The sequence below is a fragment of the Podarcis erhardii genome (assembly GCF_964252035.2).
Source record: "Podarcis erhardii genome assembly, chromosome: 2".
NCBI classification, from domain to species: Eukaryota; Metazoa; Chordata; class Lepidosauria; order Squamata; family Lacertidae; genus Podarcis; species Podarcis erhardii.
Window position 1 is genome coordinate 65,940,802 of NC_138498.1, and position 15,937 is coordinate 65,956,738.

General features: G+C 45.1%; 1 protein-coding gene across 2 annotated transcripts in view; it reads right to left on the reverse strand.

Annotated features, from left to right (window-relative positions):
• LOC309336091 (LON peptidase N-terminal domain and RING finger protein 1-like) overlaps positions 1-11,487 on the reverse strand; it is a 32,432-nt gene extending 20,945 nt beyond the window's left edge. The window contains exon 1 of one of the 2 annotated variants that reach the window (XM_081851541.1): positions 11,364-11,487. In XM_081851541.1, the coding sequence (XP_081707667.1) occupies positions 11,364-11,472 (109 nt within the window). In that variant the 5' untranslated portion in view covers positions 11,473-11,487. The other variant, XM_081851540.1, reaches the window with a different exon arrangement.
• Between the last annotated feature and the right edge of the window lie 4,450 nt (positions 11,488-15,937).

Here is a 15,937-nt window from a genome sequence, read left to right on the forward strand (position 1 = left end):
AGCACTGTACAAGCGGACATCAAAAGGGTTGAGATGATAGGCTTCTTGGGTGACTTCAGTTTGCTCCTAACCTAGTCACAAATCCCATCATCTCCAAAACCCATTCACCACATATACAATCCAGGTATCTATAAAACCTATAAGTGATGTTTCCTTCCAGTACACACCCACGCACACACGTTTTCCAGATCTGAAGTTGCAGTAGGAGGGGAAGTTGGAAATGAGGAACTGGAGATAAAGGTTCTGTGTGACACAGCCCAAAATAATTCCCATCACACATTAAGGCTGCAATCCGGTACACACTTACGTGGGGAAAGCCTCGATGAACTCAACGGGACTTATTTATGAGTACATATGTATAGGACTACGAATGCAAGACAGGAATATACATCCCCAATTTCTGAGAATCATCTAGTCCATCCTTCTGCAATGCAGGATTCTTTCTGTGGTTATACTCACAGATGCAACACTCTGTATTGTTTGAGGTCTCTATTTAATATGGTTGCTACTGGACCTAATGGTCAGGGGTCCCTTTACCTTTTTACTCATATTATTTTATTTTTTGCTCCCAGGTTTTAATGCTTTGCTTTCAGTAGCAAATGGCGTGGTGGAGCAGAGTGGCTTCCCTGACCTCCTGGCAGATGAGTCATTGTTGCTTACAGGAAGAGGTGAGGCACAGGCACTATAAGGTCAGTGTGGGGCAAATGAGCCAGCAGAGCCTATACAGCACTCCAGTCTCCTGCTGCTGTGTTTGCACTGCCTTCCCCCAAACCCTGGTAAGCAGCACTGACTCACCTGCCAGGAGGTCAGATAAGCACATTTGCCCCACCATGCCATCTGCTACTGATGCTGCTTCAATCTCCTTGGAGGGAAAAGCTGGCTACAAACGCCTTAAGGTAAATAAATAAAAAACAAATCTGCACCAGAGGTGTGGGATGGAAATCAGCATTTATTTAGAGAGAGATGAAAAGCCACAAGTTTTAAAGAGGTGCTATGTGTATTGATAATGCGATAGAAATTCCCTACCAGAGAGGAACAGCAAACTAAGCTGTTAGACTATGCTGAGCTGGCAAAGCTGACAGGGAAACTCAGAGGACAAGCAGACATGAAATTCAAGAAAGAATTGGAAAAGTTTGTAATTTATTTAGGAGACCACTGTAAGCAGATGAAAACATTAGCAGGATTTTAATCCCGCTTGTAATGTAACAAATACTATGGACAATATGGATAGATACAAGACATAGACTATGAAATAATATGCAGTTGGAAAGGCTAACAATAGAACCCATGGAGGGGATGGGGGGGGGGGAGTCTCGAGATTCAAAGAAATCTCATTTTATGGATATGTATTTGGTATTGTAATTAATTTACATTTGTAAAATCAAATAAAAATGATTTCCAAAAAAAGATAATGATATAGAAATAACATTGATTATTATGATTAATGAACATAGGATTCTACCAAGGTTGGGAGAAAGCTCATATAGTCTACATCCCTCAGTTTATAGCAGCACCTTTCTTGCCCCTTTCTTGCTTTAGTTGAGATTCCTGCATTGCAGAGGGTTGGACTAGATTACCCTTGGGTCTCTTCCAACGCTAAGATTCCATTTTTAAGCCTTATTTAGAATAAAACATCTGAACTGTATCTCAGATAATCTTCTCTTTGTGCAGATTCATGCCCCAAAACCCTCATTTGAAAAGCATGCTCTTGTGCAGTTCAGCAGAATCCGACACGGTCACTCAATTCAGTTTGTTTAATGACAGGACCTACTGGCTTTTGAGTTAGAGTGATGCAGCTGTGCTTATTTTACCTCAGAGGGGAGGAATTAAAACTGGTAGCCTACATGGTTCTTGGACTGTCAACAGCCCACCCACCCCTCCGTCCCCAGCCAGTAGATTTCCACAATTAAAAAAAGAAAAAACACCACAGGGCTGCCTTTGCTGTAGTGATTCACCTATCAGTACTGCAGCAGTGATTCATCTATCAGTGCTGCAGAAAAGTGATTACACAACAACAGTTTCCATTGCAGAGATGTTGAAAGAATGAGAACCACGGAGCACAGGGAGCCTGCTTGCCGTGAGCTGCGGGTCACATTCTCCCCTTACATAAATTAGCTAAACTCTGACCCTCGTGTCTAACTTTAAATCTGGAAACCTGCAATGAAATCATCCCAGAGTCAGTTCCTAAACAAAGTGCAATGGAATGCTTTTAGAGCTGGAAGGTTGAAATTCATCACGAACAACCCTTTTCCCTTCAGAACCCAACAATCGCAAGATGACAAAGATCCTTAGAGTAAGCCATGAGCTGCCAGTGCTTCTAAGAACTTATCCCACTATCCCACTGTAGAACCCACAGATCTTATCAAGTGTTGCCATGGGCTCCTAATGTATACTTTAGAGTTGGGGGGACAAGCAAATGCAGAAATAATAGTTACACAAAGAAGCCGTGTACATCGTAAGCATGTGATGGACAGATGATCCGGGAGAGCACCTACTCTCATACAAATGTATGATGCATGGAGATGGGGACTGAGAGCCCACACCTCATTCTCATGCCACGTAGAAGAAGCAATCGATCCTAGGCCAGCCAGAAATGCAAACAGTAGGGAACAGAGTACAAACTGCCACTATTTGTGGTCATAGGTTGAAGAGAAGTTCCCTTCACGTGTTTAGTGAACATATGGAGAAAGGGGGAATCAGGGTCACAGCTACTGTCCCAGCTCCTGGCCTCTCCCTTACGCATCTGAAGGCTGCATGTATAGTTAAATCCCACCTGCACTAAATATTTAAAGCAGTATCATGGCACTTTAAAACAGCCATTGCTTCCCCCAAAGAGTTCTGGGAAGTGTAGTTTGTTAAGGGTGCTGAGGGTGGTTAGGAGACCCCTATTCTCCTCACAGAGCTACGATTCTTAAGAATGGTTCAACAGTCTTAATTGAGGGAATTGCAGCTCTATGAGAGAAAGAGGGGTTGCCTAACAACTCTCGGCCCCCTTAAACTAGCATTCATATGGGGAAGTGACAATGGTTTAAAGCAGAACAATTCCACTTTGAATGTATAGTGCATAGTTCCTCAAACAAAATCAGGAATTCTACAAGAGGCAGGATCTCTGCAAATATACATTATGTGTAGACATGGTGATGGCTGCCATCTTGGATGCCTTTAAAAGGGGATTAGATGAACTCATGAAGGATAAGACTAACAGTAGGCAATAGTTATGTCAGCTAGTCCCGCCCCCTCACAAAAATGTGTTCAGACCTTCAGACCTTGTTCACTGAACAAGTGAAAATGACTAGAGGAGGAGGCAGGCACAGTCTTCAAGGCTAAGAAAAAAAGGAGGGAGGAGGAAGTCATTTGGAAAATGCAGTAAGCTTTGCCTCGATACTGTTTTGCTTGGTGTTTCAAGACGTCTACCATTCGTGAATATTTTAACAATCTACAGCTTCGGACCGATCAAAATACCTTTTAGTGGCATATGCCCTAGTTATTTTGTTAATGCTTACCACTTATGTCTGCATTATCCAATGATTGTACATTCTGTTCTTATAAAGAATTGATAAAAAACAAGCATAACAAACAAATGCAGCACTTTCCCAGCTTCCATGGCTCACAGGTTCCCCCTTCAGATGCCAAATACAGGTTCCCTGAGGGCATGTTGTTGCATAAAATACTTTTTAGTGGGAGCAAGAGAAAGTTTGCCCTGGACTCCGCAGACAATAATATCCTTATCCTTGCCTTAAACCCCTTTTGGATAATAGCAGGGAAGGCTAACATGCGGCTTTCCTCTTATCTTTAAGGCCTTCGCCAAGCCTTTGCCTTGCACAAAATATTTAAGTGCCTTTGCCATTTCCTAGCCAAGCAACATTGTAAGGGGTTGTATGGACTGGGCTAAGGTGGTGGGTACATTGTTGCATCTTCACAGCACCCAAGTATGTCTTCTTTCAGTTGGGTCTTTGAACCTAGGTGATAAGATGGAAGAGGAAGTAGTGGAGAGACTGTTTATTTTGTCCCACTTGGTTGACTGAAAAAACAGTCTAAAGGCAACCAGATTCAGGTACAGATTCTGCAAGCGGCCTTGAGTCTCATCAGGGGAAATGGCACATTATATAATAAGAGTATATAATAAGCAATTAAATCTGAGCACCGCTCTTGCTTTGTGTCAAGTAAAATCGGGATCACCACCCAAACAATTCTGCGCCTTACTTCTGCAAGCAGCACCATGCTTTGCAGAATCCAACTCTTTTACTTAAGATTGCCACATTGTCTCCTGTCTGGGGCCTTAGGGATGACCAGCCACATACCAAGAGTGGATGCACAGAATCTAGGATTGTGTCAGTTTGCCAGATTACTGCCAGACTTCTTCAGGCCCATTAACAGTTTATGGGCTATTCTTACATAGCCCTACAGACCTGATCCACAACATGCTCTACTAAAAAGTTATGCCATAGCCAGGCTCAGCAAGATCTAGTGTTTGTTGTGCTCGAGTATTCCACCATAGATTCACCCGCTGTGCTGGGGAAGTCATCTCTATCTCTGCACTATCCATCTGTAAAATGGGTTGGTGTCTTCTAAATACTCAGCAGAATGCTGACAACATGAGCATAAGAGAGAGGTGATTTGAAGTGAGTTTATAGTCAAGCTCAACTTGTTATCTGTACCGCATGTACCTTCAGTTCTTGCTTTCTGCCTGTGACACAGCGAAGTCTGGATTGTGTTAGAACAATCTGAGGTGGCTTGGTATCTTGTGTGGATGGTATTGCTTAGTGGCAAGAGACTCGGAGGCACAAGCAGCAGTTGTACAACTTGGGTGACAGTTCCAAGACATTTTGCTGCTTGAGGTGAAGAGTAAGATTCCTTCCCATTTCTAGTGACTACATTCTGCCATTTCTCAGGTCACTTTGCTAGAGCATCCTGTTTCTAAAGTACAGCTTCAAGCCAAGGCCTTCCTACAGGGGCATTATATGGTGGGGGGGCAGCTCATGACAGCCACCTAAAGAAGGGATGGGATACCTTGCTCTCCAGATGTTGCTGGACGACAACTCCCATGGTCCCTGGCCATCAGCTATGCTGGCTGAGGCTGATGAGCCCAACATCACCTGCAGCTGGAAGATCACAGGTACCTTATCCCTATCCTAAAGCTACTGTAGGCAAGAAGATTATAAATATAGATCTAACTTGTAAGTAGAGCTGCACTCTTTCACCTGCTTGCTCACCTGTTTTGTCACACGCGTGACATCACAACCTTCTGCTTGTATGAAGGTTGCAATATGAAGAAAAAAACAGCCTGAGTTTAGGGTCTTGCCACATGTCATATCAATCAATTGCTGTTTCTTCACCTGTCTCCCACCCAACATCTACACCTGATGTTCAACTGTTCTGTTTTATATCCAGGTCTTCTTGTGTGTGTAAATAAAGGGTTGAGGGTCTTAAATCATTTGATATGATTGAAGACTGGTTGCGGGATAGGTGGCTGACGCACTGTTCAAAATGTGGACCAAGATTTAATTGCTTAAACAGTCTGTGTCTAAGAGAATTATGAAGAACACAATGGGGCTGCATTGAGCACATCCCAGACCAATACCATTTCTCTCCAGTTACCCTGTGTTCCCACATAATTATAGCTTATGCATCTCCATCACTCCTAAACATTTAGTGAGGAAACAAGTAACGTTCCATATTTTTTTTTAAGGTGGATATAATTACTTATTTATTTTAAAGTGACTGTTCTGTTGAAGGGGCTCCCTATTGTAGCTCCATGGTGTTTCCGCTGTGGAGGGTCCATCAGCATCTGCCTTGACTTGCTAAGGCACCTTTTCTTCCTCTTGTGTGGCAGCCATGTCAAGGTGGTTTTAAGGAAACAGGGACCAAAAACGCTTCTTCCTATTTCCTGAGCCCCAGGACCTTCTTCCAATGGCACCAACTCCGGAAGAAGAGATCTTTGAATAGACTCGCTTTTCCTCCCTATCACAGTGTAGTGGAAGGAAACCTGTAGTTCCCAGAGCAGTATAATGGGGAGGAAAAGAGCTAGAAATCCCCCCCTTATTTAACTGGTCTGCCTGCCTGTGTGAATGTGTTTGTCTGTCTGTGTATGTCCCTCACTGCTGAGGGGATGTGTGAGAGACACTGCTGCCTGGCTGCCTTTGTGTCCTGCCTTTGGCGAGTGAGCCTAGCTGAATCTGTAAATGTTGTGTGTTCACTTGTCTACCTGTTTGAACCACCTCTGCTCAGTGCATGTGTGTGTGCGCACCTGCTTATGTGCATTCATGTGTGGTCTGTATGCACACAGATGTGCTGTATGGGGTGTGCACACGTTGGCATGTTGGCCAAATGAACCACCTTGTAGCCTTGCAGGATGAAAGGGAAAGGTACGGCTTAAGAATTTCCCCTGCATTAAACCCAATCATTTCTGAAACAGCAGCAATACTTGCCCTTTAACTATTGTATGCAAAACTCTTCCTGATGTTTACATATGCTCTCGTCCTTAATGTTTTAAACAGGTTTTATTTCATTTTTTAATTTCTATTGTTTTACTACATTGCTATTTGCCACCCTGGGCTCTTTTTCAAAGAAGGGCAAGATGGAAATTTAACGAATCAAAATAATATTGTTCACAATCCATTTCAGACTTCAGAAATCAGGTTTAGGATTACACAAAAACATGGGAATGGTAGGAACCGATTTCTAACCCACTTAAATTTGGTGCAGCTTACTCACAGGTAATTGTGTAAAGGATTGATGCTAAAGGCAGAGAAGATCCCAAAGGTTTGTTTTAAGTTGAATCTACTGGAAAATATTTGACTGAGGTGGGAGTCCTAGCAATCATAATTTTGAAGAGAAGAAACATTAAACTAGCCTAAAAAGAAAAGGTTTCAATTTCCCTGGATTTTATTGCATGCTGTTTCTTTCACAAACCAAAGCAATAATAGAAAGAAATTATGACGTGAAGATGAATAGAGCAATAAATGTGGCTCTGAAAACAACAGAATGCCAGTTTGGTGAGTTTCCATAAGGAAGTTATTGTCTGTTGTGAAATGCATTAAATTGTTGCTTTAAGAGGTGAGCTGAAGAAAGAGCACTTTCAATCAAACAGGCAATATTAACTAAATACATAGGGCTGCCTTATTTTCCTGACCAAGTCTCTTAACCGTTACTAGCAAAGCAACAGGCAGAAATGGAACATGCAAAAACCCTCCTAGCACAAAGACAGTGGTTGGGAGAGCTGCACCTCTTGAATATCTGCCTGCTGCTTGGCTGTCAAAGGCACAGAGTCTCCAGAAGAAAAATGTGATAACTCAAACTGACTCCAACAAACTACGCAGTCAGCTTTTCATGCTAGAAGTTTGGCAGAAAGGGTAAGGATTTTACAACTGAATAAAAAAAATCACTGATCTGGACCAGCCTTTTCAGGAAAGTCACACACACACACACACACACACACACACACACAGTCTATCTATATGCAAATACCATAGAAGAATAAAGGTATTTTGTGACAAACAAGCCGTTAAGCAGTTTGGGAGAGTGGTTTAAATGGTTACAGACACAAAAGTGAATCCAGTACTGTAGCTCGTGGTGGAATTAAAGGTTAATTTCAGATCAGTTTCTTGTTGTAAAATCAGGAATATAGTTGGACTTCTACACAAGAAATATAAATCTCTCCATAATAAACTGAATAAATGTTCAACTAATTCCTAAATGAATCCTTGTGACTACTGCTGGTCATGCATATTTTGCTGAATTTACAAAACATAAATAATGTAACATGCTGTTTACAGGCAAGTCCTGACAAGAAATTCATGACCCAAAGTGAGGGCTAGCTTTTATGCTAACTGCTGATTACTGTCACAGAAACGGAAATCTTTGTGCTGTGTTATATAAACACACACACGCCCCAAAACCAAGTGCTAAATTAAAGGATTTAACAGTGAGATCCTAAGCAGGTTTACTCAGAAGCAAGTCACATTGTGTTCAATGGGGCTTATTCCCAGGTAAGCATACATAGACTTACAGCTTTAATCTATATTATCCAGAGAGTTATTTGCACCCTGCAACATGTTCCCTCCTGAATAAGCCTAAAGAGGAATCTAGGACTGCCTTTGAGGTTGGTAAAGTTGAGGTGACCTAGAGCTTGTGGGATTCAAGAGCAGCTGGATCATACAGGCTTCACTGATTCAGACCTTCATCTCTTTACAGAATTGCTGAGGCCCTCACATCATTCTTCATTTGTTAAGAGCCTGTTATAAAACACCAGCTCAGAGTCTGCAATGACTCAAACGCAGAGCACAGGTGTTTCATAAAACAGGTGAGCCTAGCACAGTGGAATAAGCTCATCCAGCCTCCACTTGACAGTTTCTCCCTCTTCAGTTTGATGGTTACCCCCCAACACAATGTCATGCTAATTCATTAGGTGCAGCTTTCTCTTTCACTGCCTCTCTATAACAGGAGCCTGTTGAATGTCTGCCTATCAGCCAACTATTTAAAGAAAGCTTGGGGGTGGAAATCACAGCACTCCCTAGTTTGGGGAGTGGGCATGTAAATAATGAGGTGAAAGAGGGTGTATATCTTCTCTAGGGAAGTACAGCACAGTCGGTAGAGCATAAGACTCTTAATCTCAGGACTGTGGATTCAAGCCCCACATCAGGCAAAAGATTCCTGCATGGCAGGGGGTTGGACTAGATGACCCTTGTAGTCCCTTCCAGCTCTATGATCAGGGAAGAAATAGCATTGCCCGCTACACTTTTATTTTGTGTAGCAAAGCATGTACAAGTGGTGCCTCGCAAGACGAAAATAATCCGTTCCGTGAGTCTCTTCGTCTAGCGGTTTTTTTGTCTTGCGAAGCAAGCCCATTGACGGATTAGCGGATTAGCGCTATTAGCAGTTTAGCGGCTTTTAGCGGTTTAGCGGCTTAGAAAAAGGGGGGGAGGGGAAAAAACCCGCAGGAACTCGCAAGACATTTTCGTCTTGCGAAGCAAGCCCATAGGAAATTTGTTTTGCGAAGCACCTCCAAAACAGAAAACTCTTTCATCTAGCAAGTTTTCCGTCTTGCGAGGCATTCGTCTTGCGGGGCACCACTGTACTGGGTTCAAATCCCCACACTGTCTTGGGCAAGTCATACTGCCTAGTAAGTTCAGAAAGGAAAGCTACAGAAATGACCAGTAATCCTGAACTATGACTACGTCCTACCCAGTGGACTTAGCGGGGGGGGGGGCAGCTGCCCCCATCAATAAAATTCCATAAAAGTACATAGGAAACTGAGGTTCTCCACCCCCCAACAAAAGGCCTGCCCCCCTAACAAAAATCCTGGCTGCTCCCATGTCCTACCCTTATTTTTGTGTTCTGTGCCAACAAAGAGGAGCCAAAGGCAACCACATGTTCCCCACACCCCTGAACAGATCTAGTAAATCCGGCAGCACAATTCGCATAGGTCAGCTTTTCAAAGGTCCCACGAGGTGCCCTATAAAAGGGCTGTGCCTGCCATATAAGGCAAAGCCATGCTTTTTTCTATAAAAAGACAAACCAACAAACCCTCGTTGTATAAGTAATTTTCTGATGTCACCATCGCCACTGGACGCGTTCTTCTCCTTGACACACGCGCAGCATAAAAAGTTGCAAGAGAAGCAAACTTCCCAAAAGTTTACTTTTAATAATATTTTTTTTAAAAAAATAATAATGCAAAGAGACGTTTTGGCAGAATGCGACATGCATATGTGGCATACGCGGAAGGCGGCTCCGTGTCCGCAAAGTCTCTTGCCTGTAACGAGCAGGAAACGAGGAACTCGGCGACAAACTGTTATCGAGGATTGTCCCTCGCTGCTTACACAATGCGATACGGTGACAAGTTGCATAACCGGCGACGGCGGGGTGTGTGTGTCTTCAAATTCAAGACTCCCGAAAGAAATCCGTCAAAGCCCCCCTATTAACCTGCCTTGCCCCTCCACCCCCACCAGACCCGTCAGTGTCCCCAGTCCCCAATGAGGCATCTCTGGGGCATGCAACGCTTACCCAGCGCGACCCCTTTCTGCACGCTCCTCAGCGCTGCCCGGTAGTCTCTGCTTCTCAGCAGCTCCTGCAAGTCGGTCTTCAGCCTGGCCACTTGAGTGCCTTTGTCCAAGCATTTCTCCAACAAGTCACACAGCAGGACGTTGCAGGCCACCGTCCGCGATCCCAGCAGGACGGACTTCCCCCCACAGAGCCGGCACTTGGAGGGCAAGTCTCCTCCGAGGCATCTTCTGCAGAAGGTATGGCCGCACGACACGGTCACTGGGTCCCACAGAGCCCGCTGGCAGGAGGCGCACAGGAAAATCTCCATGGCTCCTGCCACGGAGAGAGAGGGCAGGCAGGCAGCGGGGCTGGCTAAAGGGTGCCTCCCAGGGCAACGGGCGAAGGGCGATCGCCTCTGGAGAAGAACGGCATCGAAAAGGTGCGGGGATGGAATCGGGGGCGGGGGGTGGGAAGAGGATTTCCCTGGGAGCAACTTGGCGTGGTGAAGTAGCCTCCTGCAGCGACCGGGGACACTTTCCCAAAAAGGCCGGGAGGTTCACCTTCCTGCTTTTTTTTGGGGGGGGGGGCAAGACCACGAGCCGAGTGGCTCGCTCGCTCTTAAAGGCGCAGCGCTCTTCCCCGGAGGTTCCCCACGCAGAGCGCGCTCCGGAGAACTTTGCAACGGATCGAGAAGCAGCAGCTGGTGCAATGCGAGCAGCTTTCCGCTTTCACTTCCCTTTGTTTATTGCGGGTCGTCGTCCCACCCTTTTTTATTGCCCCTGTTTCATCCCTTTTCACCCAAGAGGTGCCTGCTCAGCCTCGTCGCCCGAGACATAGAAGCTTTCAAATGCATCCAGACAGACACCAAAACAAAAGCAGAGGGAGGCGGCGGCGCAGAGGAGGATGACCCTTTGTCCCCACCACGACCGCGGAAAAGTCAAGCTCGCTCGCAGCGCGCCACCCGCCGCTCCTTTGCTGCGTCTGCGCGGAAACTAAGCGAGCAGGTTACTTTTTGGAGTGGTGCCGGCCGGGGCGGAGTGGAGGTTGCTTGTGTAAGTGCGAGCTCCACCCGCCCCCTTCTCCTCAAACTCTTCTGACGGGTCCTGCTGCGATCGTGCCACTTCGCCGACGCGCTGCCCATCCGCTCCCCTTTCCAAGAGGCTGGGAGAGAAGCGAAGAACATCCGATTTCCTCCCTCGCCTCTGGATTCATGCAGGGCGCACCGGCCGCCTCTCCGCGTGCGTCAACTTGGGGCGAGTTAGCAGGAGGGGAGAAGCGTGGCGGCAGGATTTGCAAACAGAAAAAGCACAATCGGTCACTTTTCTTTTCCTGCTCACTCGCCAGATTGCTTCCCCCACCCCACCCCCGACCCCTTTGGTTACCTTCTGAACACAGGCGCGCGCACAAACATGAAACAACAACAAAAAAAGGCCCGAATATTACATAAAATGTGGAGTAGCCCCATGTGATGGAGCCGGAGAGCTGCTCCATTGGCTGCCGGCTTCGGCCCGCCCCTGTTGTGAAACAGCCATTGCGGAGCGCGTTTCATAACCTCTGAAATGGGCAGTTCGGAGTTTGGAGGTGGGGGCGGGAAGGGAAGACGGAAAAGAGAGAGAAGACCCTACTTTTTCTGGGGACTGCGATCTGTTTTTAAGTTCCCAACCTGGAGGAGGGAGTGGCGATTGCTTGCGAAGCGCAGTTGATGCATTGCAAGAGGCCAAGTCTCCTGGGTCAGCTCTGCGTGTACTCGCAGGCAGCCCTTAGTCAACCTATGGCCCTTTAGCTCGGCGTTGCCTCTTCGTCGTTATGCTTCCCCCGGTGAAATGACGCTCCCGGAAAGTATTTGCATGCAGAGTACAAAATGTTCCGGATCTGAAATGATTGCTCATGAAATGAGCAGCGCGAGCAATCCCAGGCAAGTTTGCTCGGAAGAACCAAAGTGCCAGGGAAAGGCGTAGCTGGTAGGTGAGCTGTTCCCTTACTTATAGGGAGCAGGGCCCATGGAAGAACCTGGTGGAAGTGACCCTTTGGGTGTGGCGTGGACAACGCAGCAGTAGGGGACAACGGTGGCATAATTTACTGGGTGGCTGTCAGGCTTACTTGGGTGGCCATGGAACAGCCTTCCCCTTGCGACCCAAACACTTTCATAGGGTTGTTCTGAGGAGGCTAAAATGGACATGGAGGAAAGAACACTGCCTGGAATGTTTGCGCAAATGGCCAGACTAGAAATGCACTAAATAACATGTATCTGGTAACTTGTGAGCCATCAGGATAATTTAGTTCCCCTGCTGTTTGTCCCCCATCACAGGAGTGGAATGGCCAATCCATAGGCCCGTTTAGGTCCCCCAGGCTTCTCCATTTGGCCCACCAGACCATTTTGGCCAAGGCACAACCCTGAGATCAGGTGTGGGATACATAAACACAGGGGGGTGGGGATTGGAAGACACTTTGAAGCTCCAAACAGTCATCAGATTGAGCTTTAAAGTGCAAATTGCACCAACGATCAGCTGATTGTCAGTTCACACACATTCATCGCTGAGCTTAGAGCCAGTTTGCATGTTACCACAGCCACACAGAAGCCATCACAGGAAATGTTTTCTCAGACCATGGACTCCATTCCAAACCAAGACTTTCAAAATGGTCTTCAGTGTAGGAAATCAAGAGCTGTCTTCATTCTCTTGGGCATAACACGAATTTCCCACAGTTTACCAATGTCTTTTGATGCAAAGTTTGCTAATCATACACCATCTTATGTATCCTTCCCCTTAGTATTCAAAGTTACACATGACTTCCCACCCCCCTCACAAAGAAGTTATCGGGGGTAATTTCAAAGAAGAAAATTGGAATAGCTGATTGCCATGGAAACAAACTCTCTACGCATTACTTCGTCATGCAGATCATGGAATAAATGCATTTTAAGATGTGAAATGCTACCGAGGGGGGGGGTGTGCTTATGCAGTAAAATAAGCAGATATCTCAGGGAGGGGAACTTGGTGCCCTCAGGATGTTGCAGAACTGCAGCTCCCAACAACCCTCTCCATTGGCCATGCTGACTGGAGCTGATGAGATTTGGAGTCCAGCCAAAGGTTTCCGCATCCATGCCTGATATTGTGAGGTTAACAGCCTGTCTTTTTTTGGTTGGTTGGTTGATTTTGCTTGTTCTGTAGAGGGCCAGGCATATTGATGGTTGTGTTATATAACTAATTAATAACAACGTTATTAACCCACAAAGTATACGTAAGCACTCTTACATATTTATCTAATACGTATCTAAAACTTATCTAATTATTTTAACAATACTCAACAACTTTTTTAAAAAGTATTTTTTAAGGGAGTGGCATGCCCCACTTCCCTTGCTAGTAAGAAATTCAAGAGGTGTGCCACTTATTGCTCCGTTTCCTTGCAATTAAAAAAAAAAACAGTGAAGAATTATGGTGTATTTGTAATTTCTAGTTATTTTCGAATATGCCAGCATAGCATATTGAGACCAAGGAAACTTACATCAGACAGAATAAATGCTAATACTGTTTTGGATTCCCCATTAGCAATAGTTGCATCCCTCCTTCAGACAGCTCCAGCTCTCAGTCTGTCATTGTCCAAATTCAAACTGCCATTGCTTTGTTTTTCTGCCGCACACAAAGTTTGTTTTCAGTTGTGATTGGAAGGCATGGTTTCACACAACATGAGGGAGCCTGACATGCTCCATCTCCCCTTATTTCCTGTTTCACACCCCAAGATGGATATTATAAGCTTCACTGACTGGTTTCAAACAAGCCATGGTGTTATGATGTTTGAACTTTGGGAACTCTGGTTTGTTTAAACCCTGGTTTGAGAGTAAGATCAAAACACTATTATAAAGGGACAGCAGCAGCTGATTCAAAAGTTGGCAATCCTATTTCAAATCAAGCAACACTGCCAAAGCTTGCAACAGTATGAGTTAATATGAACTGGGGCTCATTACGGAATATATTCTAGTATTGCAGAGTGTGATTTGGCCATAACTGGTGCTTGACTGAACAACAGAATACAGAATATGATACCTTTTAATGAAATGTGAAAGGATCTCTATACTGTAGATGCTTCCTTCATGCAACGTTGGAATTTTAAACAGGTTTATTAGGCACGCCCATTAAGAAACAAATCTATTACTGTTTTGTCTCCATTTCACCAGTATGCAAGGGAGCATTCATCCAAGAGTCAGTGTGGTTGCCCCGCCTCCCCAGTAGATTTAAAATCACTTCTATTTCTCACCAGTTTTAATGTTGGGCCATTTTTTTTCATCCACTTCTTTCCTGATTCGGATGCCGTCTGTTGGTGAGGGTTTTTAAAGAATAAATAAATAAGTGAGCATTTATGTACCGATAGGGGATTTGTTGCCCAACCATCTCAATCCCTATGGTACTGTTCGACCAAAAGCTTTCATGTTCAGATACAGTTGCAACCCTGAGTGTGACTGAAATCAAATGGATTTATTATGGGGTTCTTTTAAAAAGTGCAACTGACAGAAGTTTGCTCAGAGCAAAATTTCGCGTGGATAATTCATTCTCAACGGTACCATCTTCCATTATTCTAATTGCTACTGCGGTAGGAGCAGTCGGATTCTTCAAGCTCACTTTCAACTCATGGTTAAGTTTGTAGCCACATCCTTCGCTGCCCCATACCTGATGACGTCAGGTGAGGGGTGGGGGGGCATGTTTTGGTGGAAATGGTTTTGTGGGGCAAGTTGGGATCCCAGGTAGGTTTAATTTGGCCCATGAGCCAGAGGATCCTGACCCCATCTAAATTATCATAATTATTTCTAAAGCTGTCATCTTTCTATTTAATTATAATGTGCAGATTTAATGCAAGTCTGTATCCTCTTTTGTCCTTGGGGGGGAGGGGGTGATGTGTAGGTGACCTCCAAGAGTGTGATGGCCTGGGATTCAGGCTTGTACTTGGAACCAGAGGAGATTCAGTCTGCACCAGATCCTTTGCCTCAGGCATCATCTGAACCAAGTCTGGGGCCTGATCCTGAAGAGTCCTAGTCTGCACAGGTTCCCCTGCAACAAACACCAGCTGGGCCGAGTCAGGGGCCTGAGCCTGCCCCACTACCGGTTTGGTCAGGGGAGGCTGAGGCGGCCCCTGGGTCTAGTAACCCACCGACGTCTCCCGAGCTGCAGAGACTGAAGTCTGAGAGATCTGAGAGAAGGAGAGACCTGAGTACTCGCAGGAGGAGTGCTCACCTTCAGGCGAGACAGGGAGGTGAGTCGCCGGGGGATCAGTACCGGCTGCTACCCGGTACAAAGATAAAAGGCTGTCGGACCCCGCCCCAGGTTGCAGGAGCAACATTGCTGTAGGCTAGATACTGCACCTGTCCTTGCCTCGTGTCCTGCCTTGGCCCTGTCAGACTGACTCCCAGTGGAACCTTCGGGTTTCACGGGTTACTCCCGGGTCCAGCGCAAAGAGGGAGAGAGATTGAGAGAGAAAGAGTCTGGTTGAAAGCAAAGCACCTTAGGGCTCTCTCTTGGAATCAGATAACAAATCAACGGCTTTGATGTCTGTTTACAGGAGTCTGTATGCTTCTGGTCTGCTTGTTGCAATCACATCTTAAGTCCCAGAGTTCTTGCAACAAGATGAAACTAAAGCTGCAGTTCTCAGTGGCACACATACCTGGAAGCAGGGTGGATTTGATTTAAATCACTATTAGGTAAGACATGATTTAAATCTTTTTTTAAAAAGAAAGACTCATTCTTGCTGGTATAATCTTAATATTTACAACCAGATGAAGGTTTCATTTTTTGGAATAATAAGTAGTATTTACAGTTTATATCAAAAATTACTGATTTGGTTATACTGTTAGAAATACATATACAATTATGAAATTATTGTGAGGTTTAATAAGTTAACTGTTTATATTTGGACAATTTTTCTGCTTTACTTTATTGGAAGGAAAAAAATAATAATTTCCTTAATAACA